The sequence below is a fragment of the Grammomys surdaster genome, unplaced genomic scaffold, assembly GCF_004785775.1.
Source record: "Grammomys surdaster isolate TR1022 unplaced genomic scaffold, NIH_TR_1.0 363, whole genome shotgun sequence".
Taxonomy (NCBI): Eukaryota; Metazoa; Chordata; class Mammalia; order Rodentia; family Muridae; genus Grammomys; species Grammomys surdaster.
In genome coordinates this window covers 9911696-9928452 of record NW_021604782.1, presented here as the reverse complement: position 1 = coordinate 9928452, position 16757 = coordinate 9911696, and the positions used below count along the sequence as shown (strand labels likewise).

Here is a 16757-nt window from a genome sequence, read left to right as displayed (position 1 = left end):
TGGAGGAGCTAAGAAGTTCTACATCTGGATCCAAAAGCAGCAGGAGACAACTGACTTGAGTTTCTGAGACCTCAAAGCCTGCCCCCACAGTGACACACTTCCTCCAGCAATGCCACACCTACCTCAGTAAGGCCACACTCCCTCATAACACCGCTCCCTGTGGGCCAAGCATTCAAACACAGGAGTCTATGGAGACCATTTGTACTCAAGCCTCCACACTTACTGTACAGGTCACGTATACGCTCAGATTCACAGCCTATTTATTTTCAAGTCATACACACTTTTGTTTCATTTCCTTTACCTTTAGGGGAGTCAAAATACCAGGCTTTAAATAGAAGCTAGAAAGTTGATTTAAAAAAAAAAACACTTGGGGATAAGGCAAAGAATGAATTTTTTATATGTGATTCTAGGGGTTGAATTTAGGGCCTTGTACATGCTAGACAAGTGTCCCACTACTATGATATAGCCTCAGCCCCAGCAATAAATACTGTAAAAGCAGGTGTGCACAGTGAATACCATCAGAAGCTACAAATAATAGAAGAAAGTAGACAGTTATAAAATGTGCACTAAAAAGTGTAACGATGTAGAGGGAATCACGGTGTCAATATCACAGCATAGGGGAGTCAGCCCAACCCTAGAATCAAGGCTGATCCCTACAGAGCACCCCCAGACTGCCCTGCTGACTCTGAGTTTGTGTGCTATGGGAACGGCAGTTCAAGGGAGCGGATGCAGTAGCTGGCTTTTCTCAGTCGTCCTTAATCATTGTACTTCTTATCTCCAATGCTCAGAATACCATACCATGTGAGAGTGCTCAGTCATCTCACCTTCAGCATACGTTCCCCAAAGACACTTAGGCTCTTTCAGCTGATCCCTGTCTAGCATAGAAGTGTTAGGAAGTGGCACAAATGTCATTTCTCATCAGCTTGATTGAAATGTTGGCAGTGGTTGATGAAACATGTAGAATAGCTGATGGAGGAAAACCAACAATATACAAAATTGCACATGGATTTACTCTGCATCTAGAAATATTCTAAAAGGCTCTTGCATACAGAGGATCTAAGATTCTCACAGGTGTGATGAGAAAGACCGGAAGCACTCCATGTGTGCTATAATACAGAGCAAACTACCTCACATCCACTCACTAGAATATGATTCAGATTTTAAAAAGGAGGGAGGGGAGAAGGCCCATATGTACGATTGAAGGATGTATAGCCTATCTGCTGTTTTATCTGGAATGTGTGAAGACTCAGTGTGTATGCATATAAAGAATCACTTTATACAAGTGGGAAGTTGAATACATATGTCTTTTGCTATGTTTTATTTATTTATTTTGTATATATACATATATATGCATGCATTTACTACAGTGCACATGTGGAGGTAAACTTGCCAGTATCAATTTTCTCTTCCCACCATATGAGTCCTAGAAATCAAACTCAGGTTGTCCATCTTGGCAGCAGGCATCTTTATCTATTGAGCTATCTTGCCAGCTCCTGAAAAATATATTTCTCTGTGGTTATCAATATGAAGCAAGATAGAATTGGGTAAAGTGGGAGATAGTCACTGCTTACTTTTTAAAGTCTTTTTTTTTTGCATCCATTTCCATTCATCTTATCTGATTCTGTTTTTTTTTTAAATTGAGCAATAGAACATTATCTTTATAAAGAATGATTTGTGACAAATCATTTTGAAAGACTCATGTAAAATATAATTTAACCAGCAAGAAGAAAATAGAAAGCACTCAGGTTTTCTCTAGATTGGCTATTGGTGCAAAATGCCTGCAAGCTCTTTCCTTTACATACAGACCATGTTACAAAAACAATAATATTTAACAAACTATACTATTTGATAATCTACTTATATTCTTCATTTGGCAGTAGGTTCCAGCTATATTCCATGCCACTGAGTGTTCTTTTCAAATACACTGTTGATAGCACACAGGATGGGTGTTTCCTATTTTGTTTAAGTCTCTTCAGTGTTTTGTGTTGGTTTTGCATTCTGTTACAACTTAATGCTGCATTGAACAGTCTTGAAACAAGCTTTTGTCATCTGCTATAGTACTTGTGTCTTTGTATACTTGCTTTTGAAACAGTTTTGTTACATAACAAAGACTTGTCTGGAACTCCTTATCCTCCTGCCTCAGCTTCCCAAGTGCTGGGATTTCAGCTGTGTACCACTACATTGGTTTGGGGAGTATTTACTTAGAATGTATTTCTGCAACAGAATTCAATCTGAGCCCTTGTGCACTTTCAAGGCTTGATTTTAGCCCAGTGGAGGTGGACGGTATCCTTTCCTCCCTTCCTGTCTACCAGTCCCATCAGCTTAGAGTCACAGGAGGCTGAATGAGCACTTGGAATGCCTATGTCTAAAGTGATGTCGCACTTTGTCACCATCCAGGCCAAGGTGACAGAAGAGTTAGCAGCAGCCACTGCACAGGTCTCTCACCTGCAACTGAAAATGACTGCTCACCAGAAGAAGGAAACAGAGCTGCAGCTGCAACTGACAGAAAACTTGAAGGAGACAGATCTTCTCAGGGGCCAAGTCACCAGACTCCAGGCTAACCTCTCAGGTAAGTTCTCAGAGGAGAATGCCAACATTTCGCTATGTAAACTTAAGTTAAATAGTGTCCTTCCTGTCAGTCCCTTTGGTACTCATGAACGACTAAGCATCAAGGAGACTGGTAGAAAAACTACTAAGACAGGAAGGCATCCTTCCTCAATTCAGTTGTTACTTGATGAGTCGTACTATTTCTCTGAGGAAATACTGACTCATCATGACTTGGTGGATTTTGAAGAAAGAAGCACTTCTTGCTGTGGTTTCCTCCTTCCTGGAGAGAGGATTGCAGTGCTCCAGCTTAGACTCGAAGCCCAGCGCTCTGCCATAACCACAGTCCTGCTGACTACTCTTCTACCTGCCCATTCTATTTTGCTTTTCATCATGGTTTCTTGGAGTAGCTGTGGTTAGAGGAGGGTGTGCTCACTTGGCACGTTCGCCTTCATAGCATTTCCAATCCTCTCTAAAAATCTGCCTCTCACAGGTTTCCCCAGCTTTTTCTAGACCATCTGATCTTTCTTTAAATCTTTATCTCTTAGTGCATTATTCTGATCATCAAAATAACCTTTGGTAAGCATCATTTATAAGTCTGTTCTTCCCACTAGAATAAAAGCTCCTGAAGGGCAAGGACAGTGACTTACTCCTTGTAAAATCCTTTCCTCCATATGAAGGTTACCTCAGTGCTTGGCATAAAGGCATGAAGACATGCTGGTTAGCTAGAAGTTGTCAATGCCAGCATGCAAACTCATGTCTCCGTATAGAGAAACGTGTGGAAATGCAAATGGGACCAGTAGACAGGGGCAAATGGGACAGAGGCTGCTGCAGCAGAGTGGATGGATGTTGCTTTTTAACAGTCTCGGTCATTCAATTTTTACCAATAAAGACTCAGGAGCCAGGTGCTGGAGCAAAAGCCTGCTAACTCAGAGAGGCAGAGAAAGCACCTAGCTGACCTTCCTCCTCAGCTGAAGTCCCAGAATAAATGCCCCTCTTTCTTGTTGTCTCAAAAAACCTCCCTCAAACTGAATGTCCCTCCCTTCTACTCCCTGTGGGTCTCTCTATCCATCCTCCTGACTCCCTCTTACTCTCTATAGTTTTTTTCTTAGTAATTCTATGTTCACTTCCTGTCAACTGGTTGCTTGCTCTTTTTTCTTAATAATCCTATGTTCACTTCCTGTTAACCAGTTGTTTGCTCAGCTTCTTGACCTTGGTTGACTTTACTTGATCCTGTTTACAGTATTCAAGCAGAAAGTTCTTAGATTAAAGGTGTGTGCTAGGGCTAAGCCACAGCACAACTACAAACAGGTTTTTACAGTAAGTAACACAATCTCAGGGTTCACAGTATGATCAAATATTCTATAACACATGTAGATGTTCCACTTCTGCTTTTGTGGTTTCTCCTGACAGTTCCTTGTGACAGTGACTTCAAGAGTCAGTTTTCAAACAAGTTTTCGTATATTGAATTAAAAGATAACACCCACCCCAATCTTATTTGAGAAAGAATATTTTGAAAGTAAATTCTTGATCAAATGTCCTAGCTACCAAGAAGACTGAGAGTCTTAGCCAGGCAGAGAGCTCTGCTCAACAAGACACCTGTGTGGTCATATGGCTATGGAAATAGAATTCTATGAGTGATGGCATTGAAGGCAGTCTCTGACTATCAGAGGACATTCTCTCACTTTGCATGTGCAGAAGGAGGTGTATACATATAGAAGTTTCCCTTTCCAGGTCTAACATGGATGGATAGCAGAGTCAGGGCAGGGCTTGCTAATCCTTAGTGCCGGTCGGGGAGGCTTGCTTATGCAGTAGGATTGGGTGATTAAAGCATGCAGCTTTGAAAGAGCTTCTGGGATGCCACATTGTCCTCTGCATCTCTGGTTCTACAGTCATGCCTCCTTTCTCTCTCCTAGAGCTTCGAGAAGCCTCTGAGCAAACACAGACTCAATTCAAAAGTGAGAAGCAGAGCCGGAGGCAGCTGGAGCTCAAGGTAACCTCCCTGGAGGAAGAGCTGACTGACCTCCGCGCTGAGAAGGAGTCCCTTGAAAAGGTAAATTCAAAAAGCCAACTTTCTCTTGGACCCAAGTACCAGGCATAGCTGATTAGTAAACAATTTTGTTTTTCTTTTAAAATTGTTATAGTATGAGTATATTAGGGAAAGTGCAAACAATACAGAAAAGGGTAAAATTAAAAAGTTGTTTTTAATTGCTTCTCCGATTGTATGGGTTATAAATAACAACTATAGAGGACACATTAACCCTCAGGGTAATAGGTTACTACATATCCTCATATACAAATGTGCTGATAGCATCTGTAAACAATATTGAGCTCATATTAAGTGCCTTTAAAAGTGTTGAGGACACTATAGTCATTATTGCCACACAGTAGCCTACGGTTACCTACTGTGCCGCTGACCCATCCTGGATCAATGGGTATTCATATTCTTATTTATCATTTCAGACTGCTGTGGACTTCCTCAGGCTGAGTAGCTATTTGTTGGTGTGTGTTTGTGTGTGTGTGTGTGTGTGTGTGTGTGTGTGTGCATGTGTGTTTAGTTTTTTAGACAGGGTCTCCTTATGTAGTTCTGGCTGTCCTGGAGTTATGTAGACCAGGTTAGCCTCCAGCTGCTGCCTTTGCCTCCTGAGTGCTGGGATTAAAGGGAGCACCACCATGCTCAGCAGCTATGTGTTGTTGGGTTTGTTTGTTTTTGTTTTTGTTTTGTTTTTTAGTAATAAAGCGTTCATACATTTTATTCCTGTTACTTCTCCTTGAATTCTGTCTTTATCCTCTTTCCTATAGAACTATGAAGAGTATTAATCCTTTGTCAGCCATAAACATTGCTAATATTTTTCCATCTTGATACTTTTTAAATTTTATTCTTATTTTTAAAAGACTTACTGTGCATGGTGACACATGCCTTTAATCCCAGGACTCTGGAGGCAGGTGAATCTCTGTGAGTTTGAGGCCAGCTTGGTCTTATTTATATAATAAGTTTTAGGCCAGCCAGGGTTATATAATGAAACCTTGTCTCAAAAACAAACAAACAAACAAAAGAGACCTGTGTTTAATAGTACATGCCTTTAGTCTCAGTCCTCAGGAGGCAGAAACTAGTGAATCTGTCTGAATACAAGGCCAGCCTCCTCTGCATAATGAGCTCCAGGTCAGCCAACGGCACAAGGTAAAACCTTGTCTCTAAAAAGAAAAAGAAAAACAGAAAACACACACACACCTCATTCCTATTATTATTTTGTGTGTGGGTGTGTGTATATATATGGGTGCCTCAGGAAACCAAATGAGTGTGTCAGATACCTTGGAGCTAACGTTACAAGTGTTGTAAGCTACCCAAATGGGTGCTGGGATCTGAACTGAGATCCTTTAGAACAGCAAGCTCTCTTAACCGCTGAGCTGTCTCTTCAGCTTACTTCCCTAGCCTGCTATTTTTGAGTCATATATTATTTAAAATTTCAATGATTAAAGTTTTAATATCAGGGTGCATTGCTATCTTTTTCTTTGTTCTAGAACAATTTAATATAAAAAGAAGAAACTGTTGCTGGGGTTTCAGAAAGCCTCTAGAAAAGTTATTCTTGCCTAATACCTTTTAGGGGGTCAGTCTTATTTGAGATTTTTATCACTTTAAACTGTGTGTGTGTGTGTGTCTGAAAGAAGAGAGAGATATCATGAGAGCAACAGCATGCAATCCATGTGTGAAAGTCAGAGGACAACCTTAGGTGTCAGGCCTCCCTTCCATCTTGTTTGAGACATCCTGAGCTGGCCTGAGCTTCTGAGGATGCTCTTGTCTCCAGTTCCTCTCTTGCTATAGGAGTGCTGAGACCAGGTCTGCTTCTCTATGAGATTTGAAGGTCTGAACTCAGGTCCTCACACTTGTGTGGCAAGTGTTACCCAGGGCTCCATTTTCCAAGTTCCTTTTTGATTTTGTGCTTTTTAAAGCAGTTCCTTCTGATTTGGGGCCATTTTCAGCTTTTTCTTATTGCAGACACTCTAACAGTGACTATCCTTACTGTGGCTGATGGCTTTTTATGGTAACTGTATCTGTTTATTTTTTCACTAGCCAGACAGATGTGTCTGCCTTGTTGTACCTACACTAAAGTTATGCCTCCCCAGCATTTAAGAGAATGGCAGTAAATCTATTGTCTGCCTTTTCCCTGTCACAGTTCATCTCAGTAGCAAGGATGCAAAATACAAAGCTGGGGGGGGGGGGTGCTGCTTAAAAAGGAACTGTTCCTAGAGATGACCCACTGAGGTCATGGACCACTACTCCTCCACACTGTTCAAGTAGTGCTGAGGATGATTCTCTTGTTTCTAAGAACCTCTCAGAGAGGAAAAAGAAATCAGCTCAGGAGCGCTGCCAGGCGGAGGAGGAGATGGACGAGATTCGCAAGTCGCACCAGGAGGAACTGGACAGACTTCGGCAGCTTTTGAAAAAGGCTCGGGTGTCCACAGACCAAGCAGCTGCAGAGCAGGTAACAGGCTCTTGGCACTACAAGGAAGCTGTGAAGGACACATAGCTTCTACTTACCTTAAGAAGATGTTTCTCACAGCTTATACTCACATGGGAGAATAGTGGAAATCCTGACAACTGGTGACACCCCCCTTAATGTTTAAGTCCTGCTCACTTTAGGACTGGGGATATGACTGAGTAGTAGGTAAGGGTGCTTGCTGTGTGTGAGTGAGGGTACAGTGAAACCACTGAGCTGGACCATGGGTAGACAGAAAGGTTTACTGGGCCTCAAACTACCATGTCTGTCTCCTCAGGTGGGGTTTGGGGATGGTGCTGGAGAGGGGGGCAGCAAAATGGTGGAAAAGCAAGCAAATTTTATATGAGAGTCAGCAGGGTGGAGGTCTTTGAGCTAATATAGGCTGTTTGGATTGATGGGGGTGTAGGTGGCCTTTGAGGCAGTTGGCCTTTGGTGGTAGATTAAAGGAGGTTCCTCGTAAACAGAAACCCCCAAAAGAAAGTCTAAAGAAAGGTTTCTGTTTACCCAGCCAGAGTCCTATTTAGGACTTTGTCACCAGCTCTGCCATTTTGGGGGCCCACTTTGGACCCAACACTGTGCAAGCATGAGGGCTTGAGTTTGAATCTCCAGCATCCAAGTAAAATGCTGGGTAATGGCCACATGTGTATAACGGAGACAGGAGGATCACTGGAGCTAGCTGCCTGCCAGCTAAGCTCCAGGTTCAGTGAGAGACCCTGATATCACAACATAGAGACCAAGAAGGAATGAAAGGGTACTTTAAAGTAATGAAGGCCATTTCAACAGTTGTTTTCTACCTAAATGGGCCAAGGGTCTTTAGAGTCTATGGAGAATGGGCTTCCTTCATTGTAGTGGGAACCGACTTCCACTGCTCTACACATGGCTGTCGTTTGTCTTGGCAGCTGTCTCTCGCACAGGCTGAGCTGCAGAGCCAGTGGGAAGCTAAGTGTGAGCAGCTGCTAGCCTCTGCAAAGGATGAGCACCGGCAGCAGTACCGAGAAATGTGTGCGCAGAGGGATGCCCTCCAGGAGAAGCTGTCTCACCTTCAGGATGAGGTACTTCTCCTATGTCAGCTTAGTAACACAAGACCTCCAGGCTGTGAGGGGCTTGTCCAGCTTGTTGAATCTAGGCAGGCAGTATTAATAGCTGGAAAACATAGCCAGGGTAGTCTAACTTGCAGTCAGTTATCTTTTACATGTTTACATAGGGCGGTAGGTCAGAGGCAAAAAAGCCAGTATTCCAGGACTTGTTTCCCGTTATTTGATCCTGCATATATTAAGTAAATTTCTCCTGAATATCAGTTTGGCTCTAGCCACTGTGTTAGTGAAAGGGCATGCAAAGGACTCTGCCCTCAAGAATCATGTAATCACAAAGAAGAGATAGATAAGTGATTAGGTGCTCTGAGAGGAAGTCCCTAATGGAGCTAGGAAGGAGTCCAAAGGAGGTGAGCCAAGGACAGGTCATTGTGGTAAGGTAGATGGGTCAAGTGTGGGCCCCTTATATGTGGGATACTTATATGTGAAAAAGATATGGGAGAGGACTTGGGGACGTGATATGGAAGTCTCTTGTCTGAAGGGCAGTTCTTTGTATTACCAGTTAAAACCTTTTGACATGGAGGTCTTGGTTGCAGTCTTGGAGGTGAATAGATAGCTGAATATTTGTGTATATGTGACTGCCTTTATCCACACCCCCTTATTTTTATTATATTCTTACCTCATTGGGAACAAGTCAAGTGTCCTTGATGGAAATTAGAATGAGGCTGCAAGTTGATTGTTGAGGAAGTGGGGTGACCTGTATCAGCTGGTCTGGAGTGAGGACCAAGGCTGAGCCTAGCAAACCTAGGTGAGGGCAGGACTTGTGCTCAGAATGGTTCTTGTGTTTCCTGGCCATCCCAGTCATCCAGGTTCCCAGGGCCACAGCCCCAGTCTGTTCATTTTGCAGTGCTTAGCTCTCCAGGCCCAGATCGCAGCCTTCACTGAGAAGAGTAAGTCCCAGGCACCTGCAGGCAGAGCTGCTGCTGACCCCTCAGAGAAGGTGAGCTGGCATTCAAAGAGGCAGCAAAACCTATCACAGCAAGTTAGTAAATGTGCTTATCAAGTATTCAGAAAACATAAATGCATATGTGCTGATGACAGCAATTCTCCAGCTTTATTGAAATATCACTTGTCTGGGATAACTAACTCTTTAGAATCTACCGCTCTGGTAGCAAGCCTAAAGAAACTATTCCTCCAAAGCTCTGACAGACATGGTAGGTGCCCTTAAGTCATAGAGAGGGTTGGGGGTAGTGCTGTACCCAGAACCCAGCATCCACTAATCCCTGTGGTCAAGGGCACACAGCTTTTGGTGGTACTCATAGTTGAAGTGACATCAGATCAGTAAATGGGCAGCCTTGTATATGCAACCATCACTTGATGGGGAATACCTTTAGCTAGTCCTTCTGTGAAAAGACATTTGTCTCCCTGGTTGGTGGCCCATTGGGAGGAGAGGAGGGAGGTGAGGCTGTGATCGGGATGTAATGTGAATAAAAAGAAATTGAAATTTAAAAAAAAACAACTGCTTTCTCCGTGGTGGCAGATGTCAGTGTCACCAGCCATTCATGAGCGTCTATGTCCCTCTGTAGATTACTAACTCAGCGATTCAATGTACCACTTAATGCCTTGAGTTTAGTAGCATGCGTTTTTGATCTTGGCACAGGTCAAGAAGATCATGAACCAAGTGTTCCAGTCACTGAGGGGAGAGTTTGAGCTGGAGGAATCTTATGATGGCAGGACCATTCTGAGAACCATCATGCAAACAATCAAGGTACATCCAGAAAGCTGTCAGGTGGTTCATTGGAATGGGCATTATTACCTTCTGAGCACTCATACTAAGTGATGGGAACACCTGAAATGACATATGTCCACATGGGTGTGGCCAGCCTCTTCCAACAGGAGAGACAGTCACATAAGTTGGGTGGCAGCTGTGCTTCTGAGTACAAGGATCTGTCAGTGCATGCTGTCTTCCTGTCAGTGTCACCTCTTCCTTTTGAACAGATGGTGACGCTGCAGCTGTTGAACCATCAGGAGGAAGAGCAGGGAGAGTGCAGCAGTGAGGAGGAGGAGAAGCCTCTGAGACCTTCCCTGGAGCAGCCAGGCCCTGCCACCCCTGAGATGCCTCCAGCACCCCCAAGTGGGGAGACGCAGGAGGCTCCCAAGGTGCTGTCAGAACAGGTAGTAGGGGAGACTACACCACTGCCTCCACAGGCTCTTCCCATGCCAGAGCATGGTGCACAGACATGGAAAGTGGAGCCCTCAGAAGCAGAGGTACCCTCAGGAATCAAAGACAGTTCTCTCCCTCCTGAGCCAGCTGGCATCCCAGCCCACCGAGTCCTGGGGCCACCGACTTCAATCCCACCTAAACCTCCAGGACCTGTAACTATGGACTCTGAATCTGAGGAGACACTTGCTGGTGGCCAGGGAACAGTGCAGCCCAGCAGCCTATTGGGAAAAGAACATGTCAGGGAAGTAGCCGCAGATAGCCTACTGCAAGGAAACTCCAGGAGACTGTCATTGACTCCAGACCCTGAGAAGGAAGAGCCACCAACCTTAGACCCTGAAAGCCAAGAAGGAGGACCTCAGTCTCCTGACCTCAAACAAGTTAAGGATATAAGTAGCTCTGGTCCCCGTGAGACATTGTTGGACACAGAGCTTGCTTCAGCAGCTACAGGAGCATCCCTCAGACACAACCAGGGCTCCCAGCACTGCAGGTGTGTATCTGAGCAGGCACAGATGGCTGTGTGTGGAAATGGTTTCTGTTTCTTAGGGTTGACGTGAATGCTGTATTCATTCATTTTCTCATCAGCAGCTCTGTGGCAGGCAGGCACCATGGCAGTGTGGTAGACGAGGTAGGTGTGGTTTATGAGTCTGAGGAGCTTACAGTCTAGTGGGGAAGACAAATACATATTTACATAACAGTGAGGTAAGTGATAACAAAAGGAAACTGTGCTTGTATCGAGAATAAGGAGGGAGAATTCTGTTAAAGTGAGTGGTTAGGGAAGGCAGCTGAGAAGGTAGCATTTACCTGTGATTCAAGGATGACTGAGTCGTCCACACTGACAACAGGAAGAGATGGCAGAGAGAGGAGCATACACAGGTGCTCTGGTGGGTGGACACACTGTAAGGAACTAAATGGAGCTAGGAGGGGACAGGTGGAGTGCAGCTCAAGTTGGAAATAAAGAGAGGGCCAAGATATGTGATATTTCCTGTGACTATTAAGCTTGAATTTTGTGCAAGTACAGTGAAAAGCTAGTAAAAGGATTTAAGCAGAAGAGTAATGAGTCTGATTTCTTAGCTCTAGGAATTGTGCTGACTGTGGACTGTGGAGGGACTGACACCGAGTACAGACTGGCGGAGATTGACACTGGGTGTAGTCTGTAAGGGCTGACAGGGTGGAGACTGCAGAAGGACTTGTGGAGGGTGGAGACTGGAGGAAATGACATACTGTGTAAACTGGGGAACAAGGCAGGGTAGACTATGGAGGGCTAACTCAGATTGTAGAGGGGCTAATGGACTGTGGAGGCCATTGCACAGGGTGTGGTCTCTGGAGGAACAGATGCACAGTGTAGGAAGAGAGATTTTAATTGAGTGAGTGGATCAACTCTTGAAGTTGGTGGGCCCTGTGACCTGGGCAGAAACAGCAACATATTTGTGGCTTGATTCTCCTTCAGTCTCTCTGGGGATGAAGAGGACGAGCTGTTTAAAGGGGCCACTCTGAAAGTTCCAAGACCCACAGCCCAGCCTGAGGAGGAGGATGAAGATGAGGTGGTAAGGAAATCTCAGGCTCTGCTGAGTCCTCACACCACCACCTGGGGGCTCTTCCCTACAGGTTCAGAGATTCGAAAAGGAGTCTGTTGGTGGCTTATCTCCTGGACTCTGTGTACAGGACCCTGTGGGAGTAAGCTTGGGGCTCAGAGTGGACAGCTCTGTAAGCATGGTGGGGATGACCAGCTGCCACTGTACTCTTAAGAGGGCACTATAAGCTCTAGGCCCTGGGGAGTCTCCCATTTGGAGTGAGGGAAGGTGGGAAGGACTCTAAAGATCGGCTTGTTGGGTCTCCTCATCTCTAGACAGAGAGACAGGTCAGAAGGATCATTCAGGAAGCTGCTCTTGGGGCCACTTGTTTCTAAGAATGTTTGCTCACCTGGCCCACTTCCAATCTGCTGTTTGTTTGTCCTCTTAACACCCTGGGAAGTAGGTGGCTTCAATGTAGCTTGACAGTGTAGCTTCAGCTTAGGGAACAGGAGAGGCAGGGACAACAAAGGAAGTTGCTGACAGAGCTGGGATTGGAGCCCTGGCTTGCATCTGACACTTGACCATTCTGGCTCTGTAATGGGAATTTCACTGTCAGGAAATGTGTGTAGAGGAGACAAGAGCATTAGCCTCAGTCCATCCCCAGGTCAAAACTATGAGACTGAACATGGGCAGAGCCTATTGCCCTTTTACACCATCCACCTGGAGTGTGTTCTGCTTTTCACCAGAAGGCAGTGACACCTGGAACCTAGCTCAGATGAATCAGAGCCCTTTCCTCTTGCCTGCCTTCGGAGAGGTGTACCAACTCTTCCCATTAGTCTTCCTTCATAAGGATTAAGTTTTCATTTGAGAATACTAAGTACAAGTTCTGCATAGAAATAGAAGGAAATACTGTCAGTTCCATCTAGTTAATAATCTGTTTCTTGGGTACTCAGAAAAATACGTCCTCATTTAACCTTCTACTGATATGTTCTATAGAACTAACAGTTGAGGCTCAGGAAGATCAAATAATGTAACTCAGGTTATATGATGAGTAAATACCAGTCGGACCCTTAGCCAGAACAAAACATAAGCTGCGGCCCACATTTCATAGTCCTGCAGGGGTGCTTTTCAAGATTGCTTAGCTGATGCCTGGAGAGAAATACAGGTCTGCTAATAGATGGCCTAGAGGATGAACCCAGTCTTCCCCTGGCCTGGCTCCCTGCTTAGCAAAAGCTCACAGAGAAGAAAATGCCTCAGAGATTAGTCCAGTGTTATCCTTGTCTGCAGTCACAGGCCCTGTTGTCACCCTAGCAAACCAGAGGAAAAGCCAGAGCTTGAATCGTGAAGAGTCGAAGAGTCTCCTGCATGGCTCCTTGTGCTAGTGAGCATTGTTACTGGCCCAAACACCTGACACAGGAAGTACACAAAGATAGGAAGTGCATTTTGGCTCACAGTTTCACAGGTTTTAGTCCAAGATAGGTTCACTCCATTGCTATTAGGCCTGTGGAAAGATATGTGTAGAGAAAATGCAGGAGAAAAGAAAGAAGTGAAAGACTGAGGGAGGAGGGCCAGAGCTCCCCTCTGCTCTGAGGGTAACCTCTAATCATCTTAGACTTTACAGGGCCCCACCAAAGCAAAGTTCCCACCACCTCCCAATGCTACCAAGCTGAGGCCTTGAACCTTTACCAGTGTAGCCTTTGGCTGAGACTCAGGCGTCCTAGCACGCTTAGCCCCTTCATCCCACTCCACATTAGAGAGAGCATGGGCCCAGCCTTTGCAGGCTGTTTCTTAACCTCTTAGGATATTCCACTTGAGTTTGCCTCTACATACACATTTTTTTGAGTTTGACTGGCCACCTCAGCTAGCTTTCAGATATGACTGTCATCTTCCCTTATTCTCTGGTCCCAGGCTGCTTTGCTTCTGTTTCTTTCTCTTATCCCATCTCTCCTCAATGACCCTTCCTTTTTCACATGAAATGTGTAAGTTGGCATATCTGTCAATCAGTACACTTGTTTCACAAATAAACTACAAACTCAGCCAAGTAAAGTTGGTCTTTTGTCTCTGTGCCTGCCTGTTCCACCTTTATCTAAATGCTTCAGTTCTCTGGCCACAAGAACTGTTCTTCCAGTTCATCTCCTTTCCAGCCAGAGGCCGGACAGACCCTGGACCACTTCCCCTCCTAGGCAGGAAGCCACCTGGGCAGGGATGAGGGAGATCTGACCTGTCTTTCCTGTTTTGTCAGAGCATGAAGGGACGCCCGCCCCCAACCCCCCTTTTTGGAGATGATGATGATGACGATGACATTGGCTGGCTGGGGTGAAGACCTAGGAAGCAGGCATGCAGGCTTCTCGCCCAGCCCTTCCCTAAGCATGGTTTTGCACAGCTGGCCTCAGGTCTAGGTGAGCCTCAGGGTGAGTTCCTGGTGAACATTCTGAGGACAGTGGTTCAGGGGTCTGAGTTAGCTGCCATCTGAGCCCCCACCTGACCTGCTGAAGAGGATCATGAGGCTGTCTGCAGAACTGGTGTTGTAACACCCCTCAGTGAGTGGCCCTACCATGAAGGAAGGGCTGGGAGGGTTGCCTGCAGCCAGTCACAAGCATCCTGCCATCTCTCCCAAGCTTTTTCTTATTATTCATTCTCAAGTTGATCTGGAAGCCCTCCTGATCTCCCAGGGCTTATCAGAGCTGCTACGACAGAGCCAGGACCCTCAGGAGGGTCCTCCTCACAGAACTGAGAGATCAATCATGCTGGCCTAGCCTGTGGCTCTGAGACATGTATCTTCTATCTCTGCCTTAAATCTTATAAAAGAGGTCAATGGGTATTTGGAACTAACAAGACTAAAATATCTATAATAAAACATGACTCAGGCCCTTGAGAAGAAACTGAGTTTGCTTTCCAGGACTGCTGTGTTCCTTATTGGGATCCTAAGGGTGGGAGTTTTAACTGGGTCAATTAATGTGCACAAATGCACTGTGATATATTTCCGTTGGCACCTGTCCTTGAATTTGAAGGTTTTAAAAGAGTCATAAGGCTTGGGGGAATCGTAGTTATCTGAGGACCAGTCTAATCCTGCACTGATCTACGTTATACTACAGGCTAAGGAGCCAGGCAGGGCAGGGAGGGGATTCCTCATATTCTTCTAGTCCCTATAATCCCTGGGGGTTGACACTATTGCAGAAAAGAGCAAGATGAAAACATTTGTGGCCTTTTACTTATTCTAGGATCTTCCAAAGACCATGCAGCCCATCTTAAAAAGGAATAAACAAAAATGTTCCATGGTTTTAAATGTTTGTAAGACTGTATCCTAACTTCCCCCTGCATGTGGCTTTGTTCCTGTTCCCTACATTTGGGCCTAGGAAGCATCAAGAAAGACTGTATTAAATGGTTATTTAAACAAGTTACTTTGACCACTAAGTCTAAGTTTTCTCCTCTTTAAAATGTGGATAACAGTGTCTTCTGCAGTGGCTGATGGCAGTGAGACAGTCTCTATACAGTACCAGTCACTACAGAAGACACTGTTATCCCCATTTTTAAGAAGATGACTTTTTTTTTGATATGTATGTGTGTTTGGCCTGAATCTGTGTCTGTGTGTATGCAAATGCCAGAAGAAGGCAGCAGAGCCTCTGGAACTGGGTGTTACAGTTATGAGCTACTATGGGTGCTGAGAACCAAACCCAAGCCCTCTAAAAGGGCAACAAACTGTTCCATTGGTTCTGCCTTGTTACCCCAATTTTACAGAAGAGAAAGTGGGCTTAGAGGAGCAGAGTAACCTGCCCAGAGTTATATAACTAGCAAACAGGACAAGAATTCTGATCCTGTCCAGCTGATTAAGAGCCGAGCTCTTGTCCATCCTCCTTGCCCGAGGGACGGAGCCAATCTTGCTTGCTGGGAATACTGGTCCTAGGACTGTGTATCTCAGTGGTAGAGCATTTGCCTAGCATGCACATGCCCTAGATTTGACTCTAGCACTAAAGAAAAAAAGAAAAATTCAGGCTCCTGGCCCCACCTCTCTCAATCTGAGAGAATCCCCAACCAAGTAACAAGTAATAAGCCTCATCTCCAGTCTAAGCCCACATCTGTATACCACAGGTGCTATGTGACATCACAGGTGCTGCCTGACCTCTGCCCCTCATCAAAGTTGATGAGGAAACACTGTGTCACTGTGCTGCTTATCTTCAGGTGACTGTCTCATGCTCAGCTTCCTCATCTCTGGGATGAAGGCAGAGTTCCTGTGTGGTAGGGAGGATGGAATGAGGTAATAATTGCATAAGAAAATTAAGCAGGAAAAGCACCACCTTTGTGACTTGGCTCTGAAGAATATTAAAATGAGGGCATATGTTACCAAGTGTTAACCATATATTCATTCTATAGACCATAGGCAGAAATTTTTATAAAGACCCCTACTCCACAAGTCTCAAATATCATGACTGTAATAAAACAGTACTAAGTTGAGAAACCTGACAATCACTCATGAAAATGTCTATCCCGGCAGTGCCCTGGGAGCGGATGCTGGTCAGCACAGGCTGTCACAGCTCCACAAGAGTGGGCAGCTATGCGCATGGCTGCTGTGTGAATGGAGGGAACGCAGCAAGCAACCCCACAGTGCCCTCTTCCACACTTCTGTGATGCTTGCTTCTTCCTGCAAATGAAAAGACCAGGGTTTTGCTTCTGCCCCCAGGAAGGGAAGGTGCTGACTGTCATGCCAACATGGGTGTTTACGGTCTGCATGACAGCTACTCGTTACAGCAGGCACTTGTTCCAAGCAGTAACTTGTTACATGAACCTAACATGACTGATCTACCTACAGGCACATTTCCAGCCTCGGTTTCCCTGCACACAGAGGTGTCTTTATCACAGGCAGTCTTAGTCCTTGGTGTCTCAGTGTCCCCCAGCTCCTGCATTGGTAATGTGTACTGTTGGAAAGAGAAGAAACAGACCAACAAACACA

The 16757-nt window shown here is 45.1% G+C and overlaps 1 protein-coding gene across 3 annotated transcripts in view; it reads left to right on the top strand.

The window, feature by feature from the left end:
• The window catches only part of Fkbp15 (FKBP prolyl isomerase 15), a 58270-nt gene extending 43560 nt beyond the window's left edge, over positions 1-14710 (top strand). Inside the window, exons 20-28 of one of the 3 annotated variants that reach the window (XM_028779873.1) lie at positions 2398-2569; positions 4461-4597; positions 6873-7028; positions 7958-8095; positions 8982-9074; positions 9735-9842; positions 10073-10785; positions 11746-11842; positions 14052-14710. In XM_028779873.1, coding sequence (XP_028635706.1) covers positions 2398-2569; positions 4461-4597; positions 6873-7028; positions 7958-8095; positions 8982-9074; positions 9735-9842; positions 10073-10785; positions 11746-11842; positions 14052-14129 — 1692 coding nt within the window. In that variant the 3' untranslated portion in view covers positions 14130-14710. Of the gene's footprint in view, positions 1-2397; positions 2570-4460; positions 4598-6872; positions 7029-7942; positions 8096-8981; positions 9075-9734; positions 9843-10072; positions 10786-11745; positions 11843-14051 lie in introns of all 3 variants that reach the window. The other 2 variants (XM_028779872.1, XM_028779874.1) reach the window with 2 other exon arrangements.
• Positions 14711-16757: the final 2047 nt, after the last annotated feature.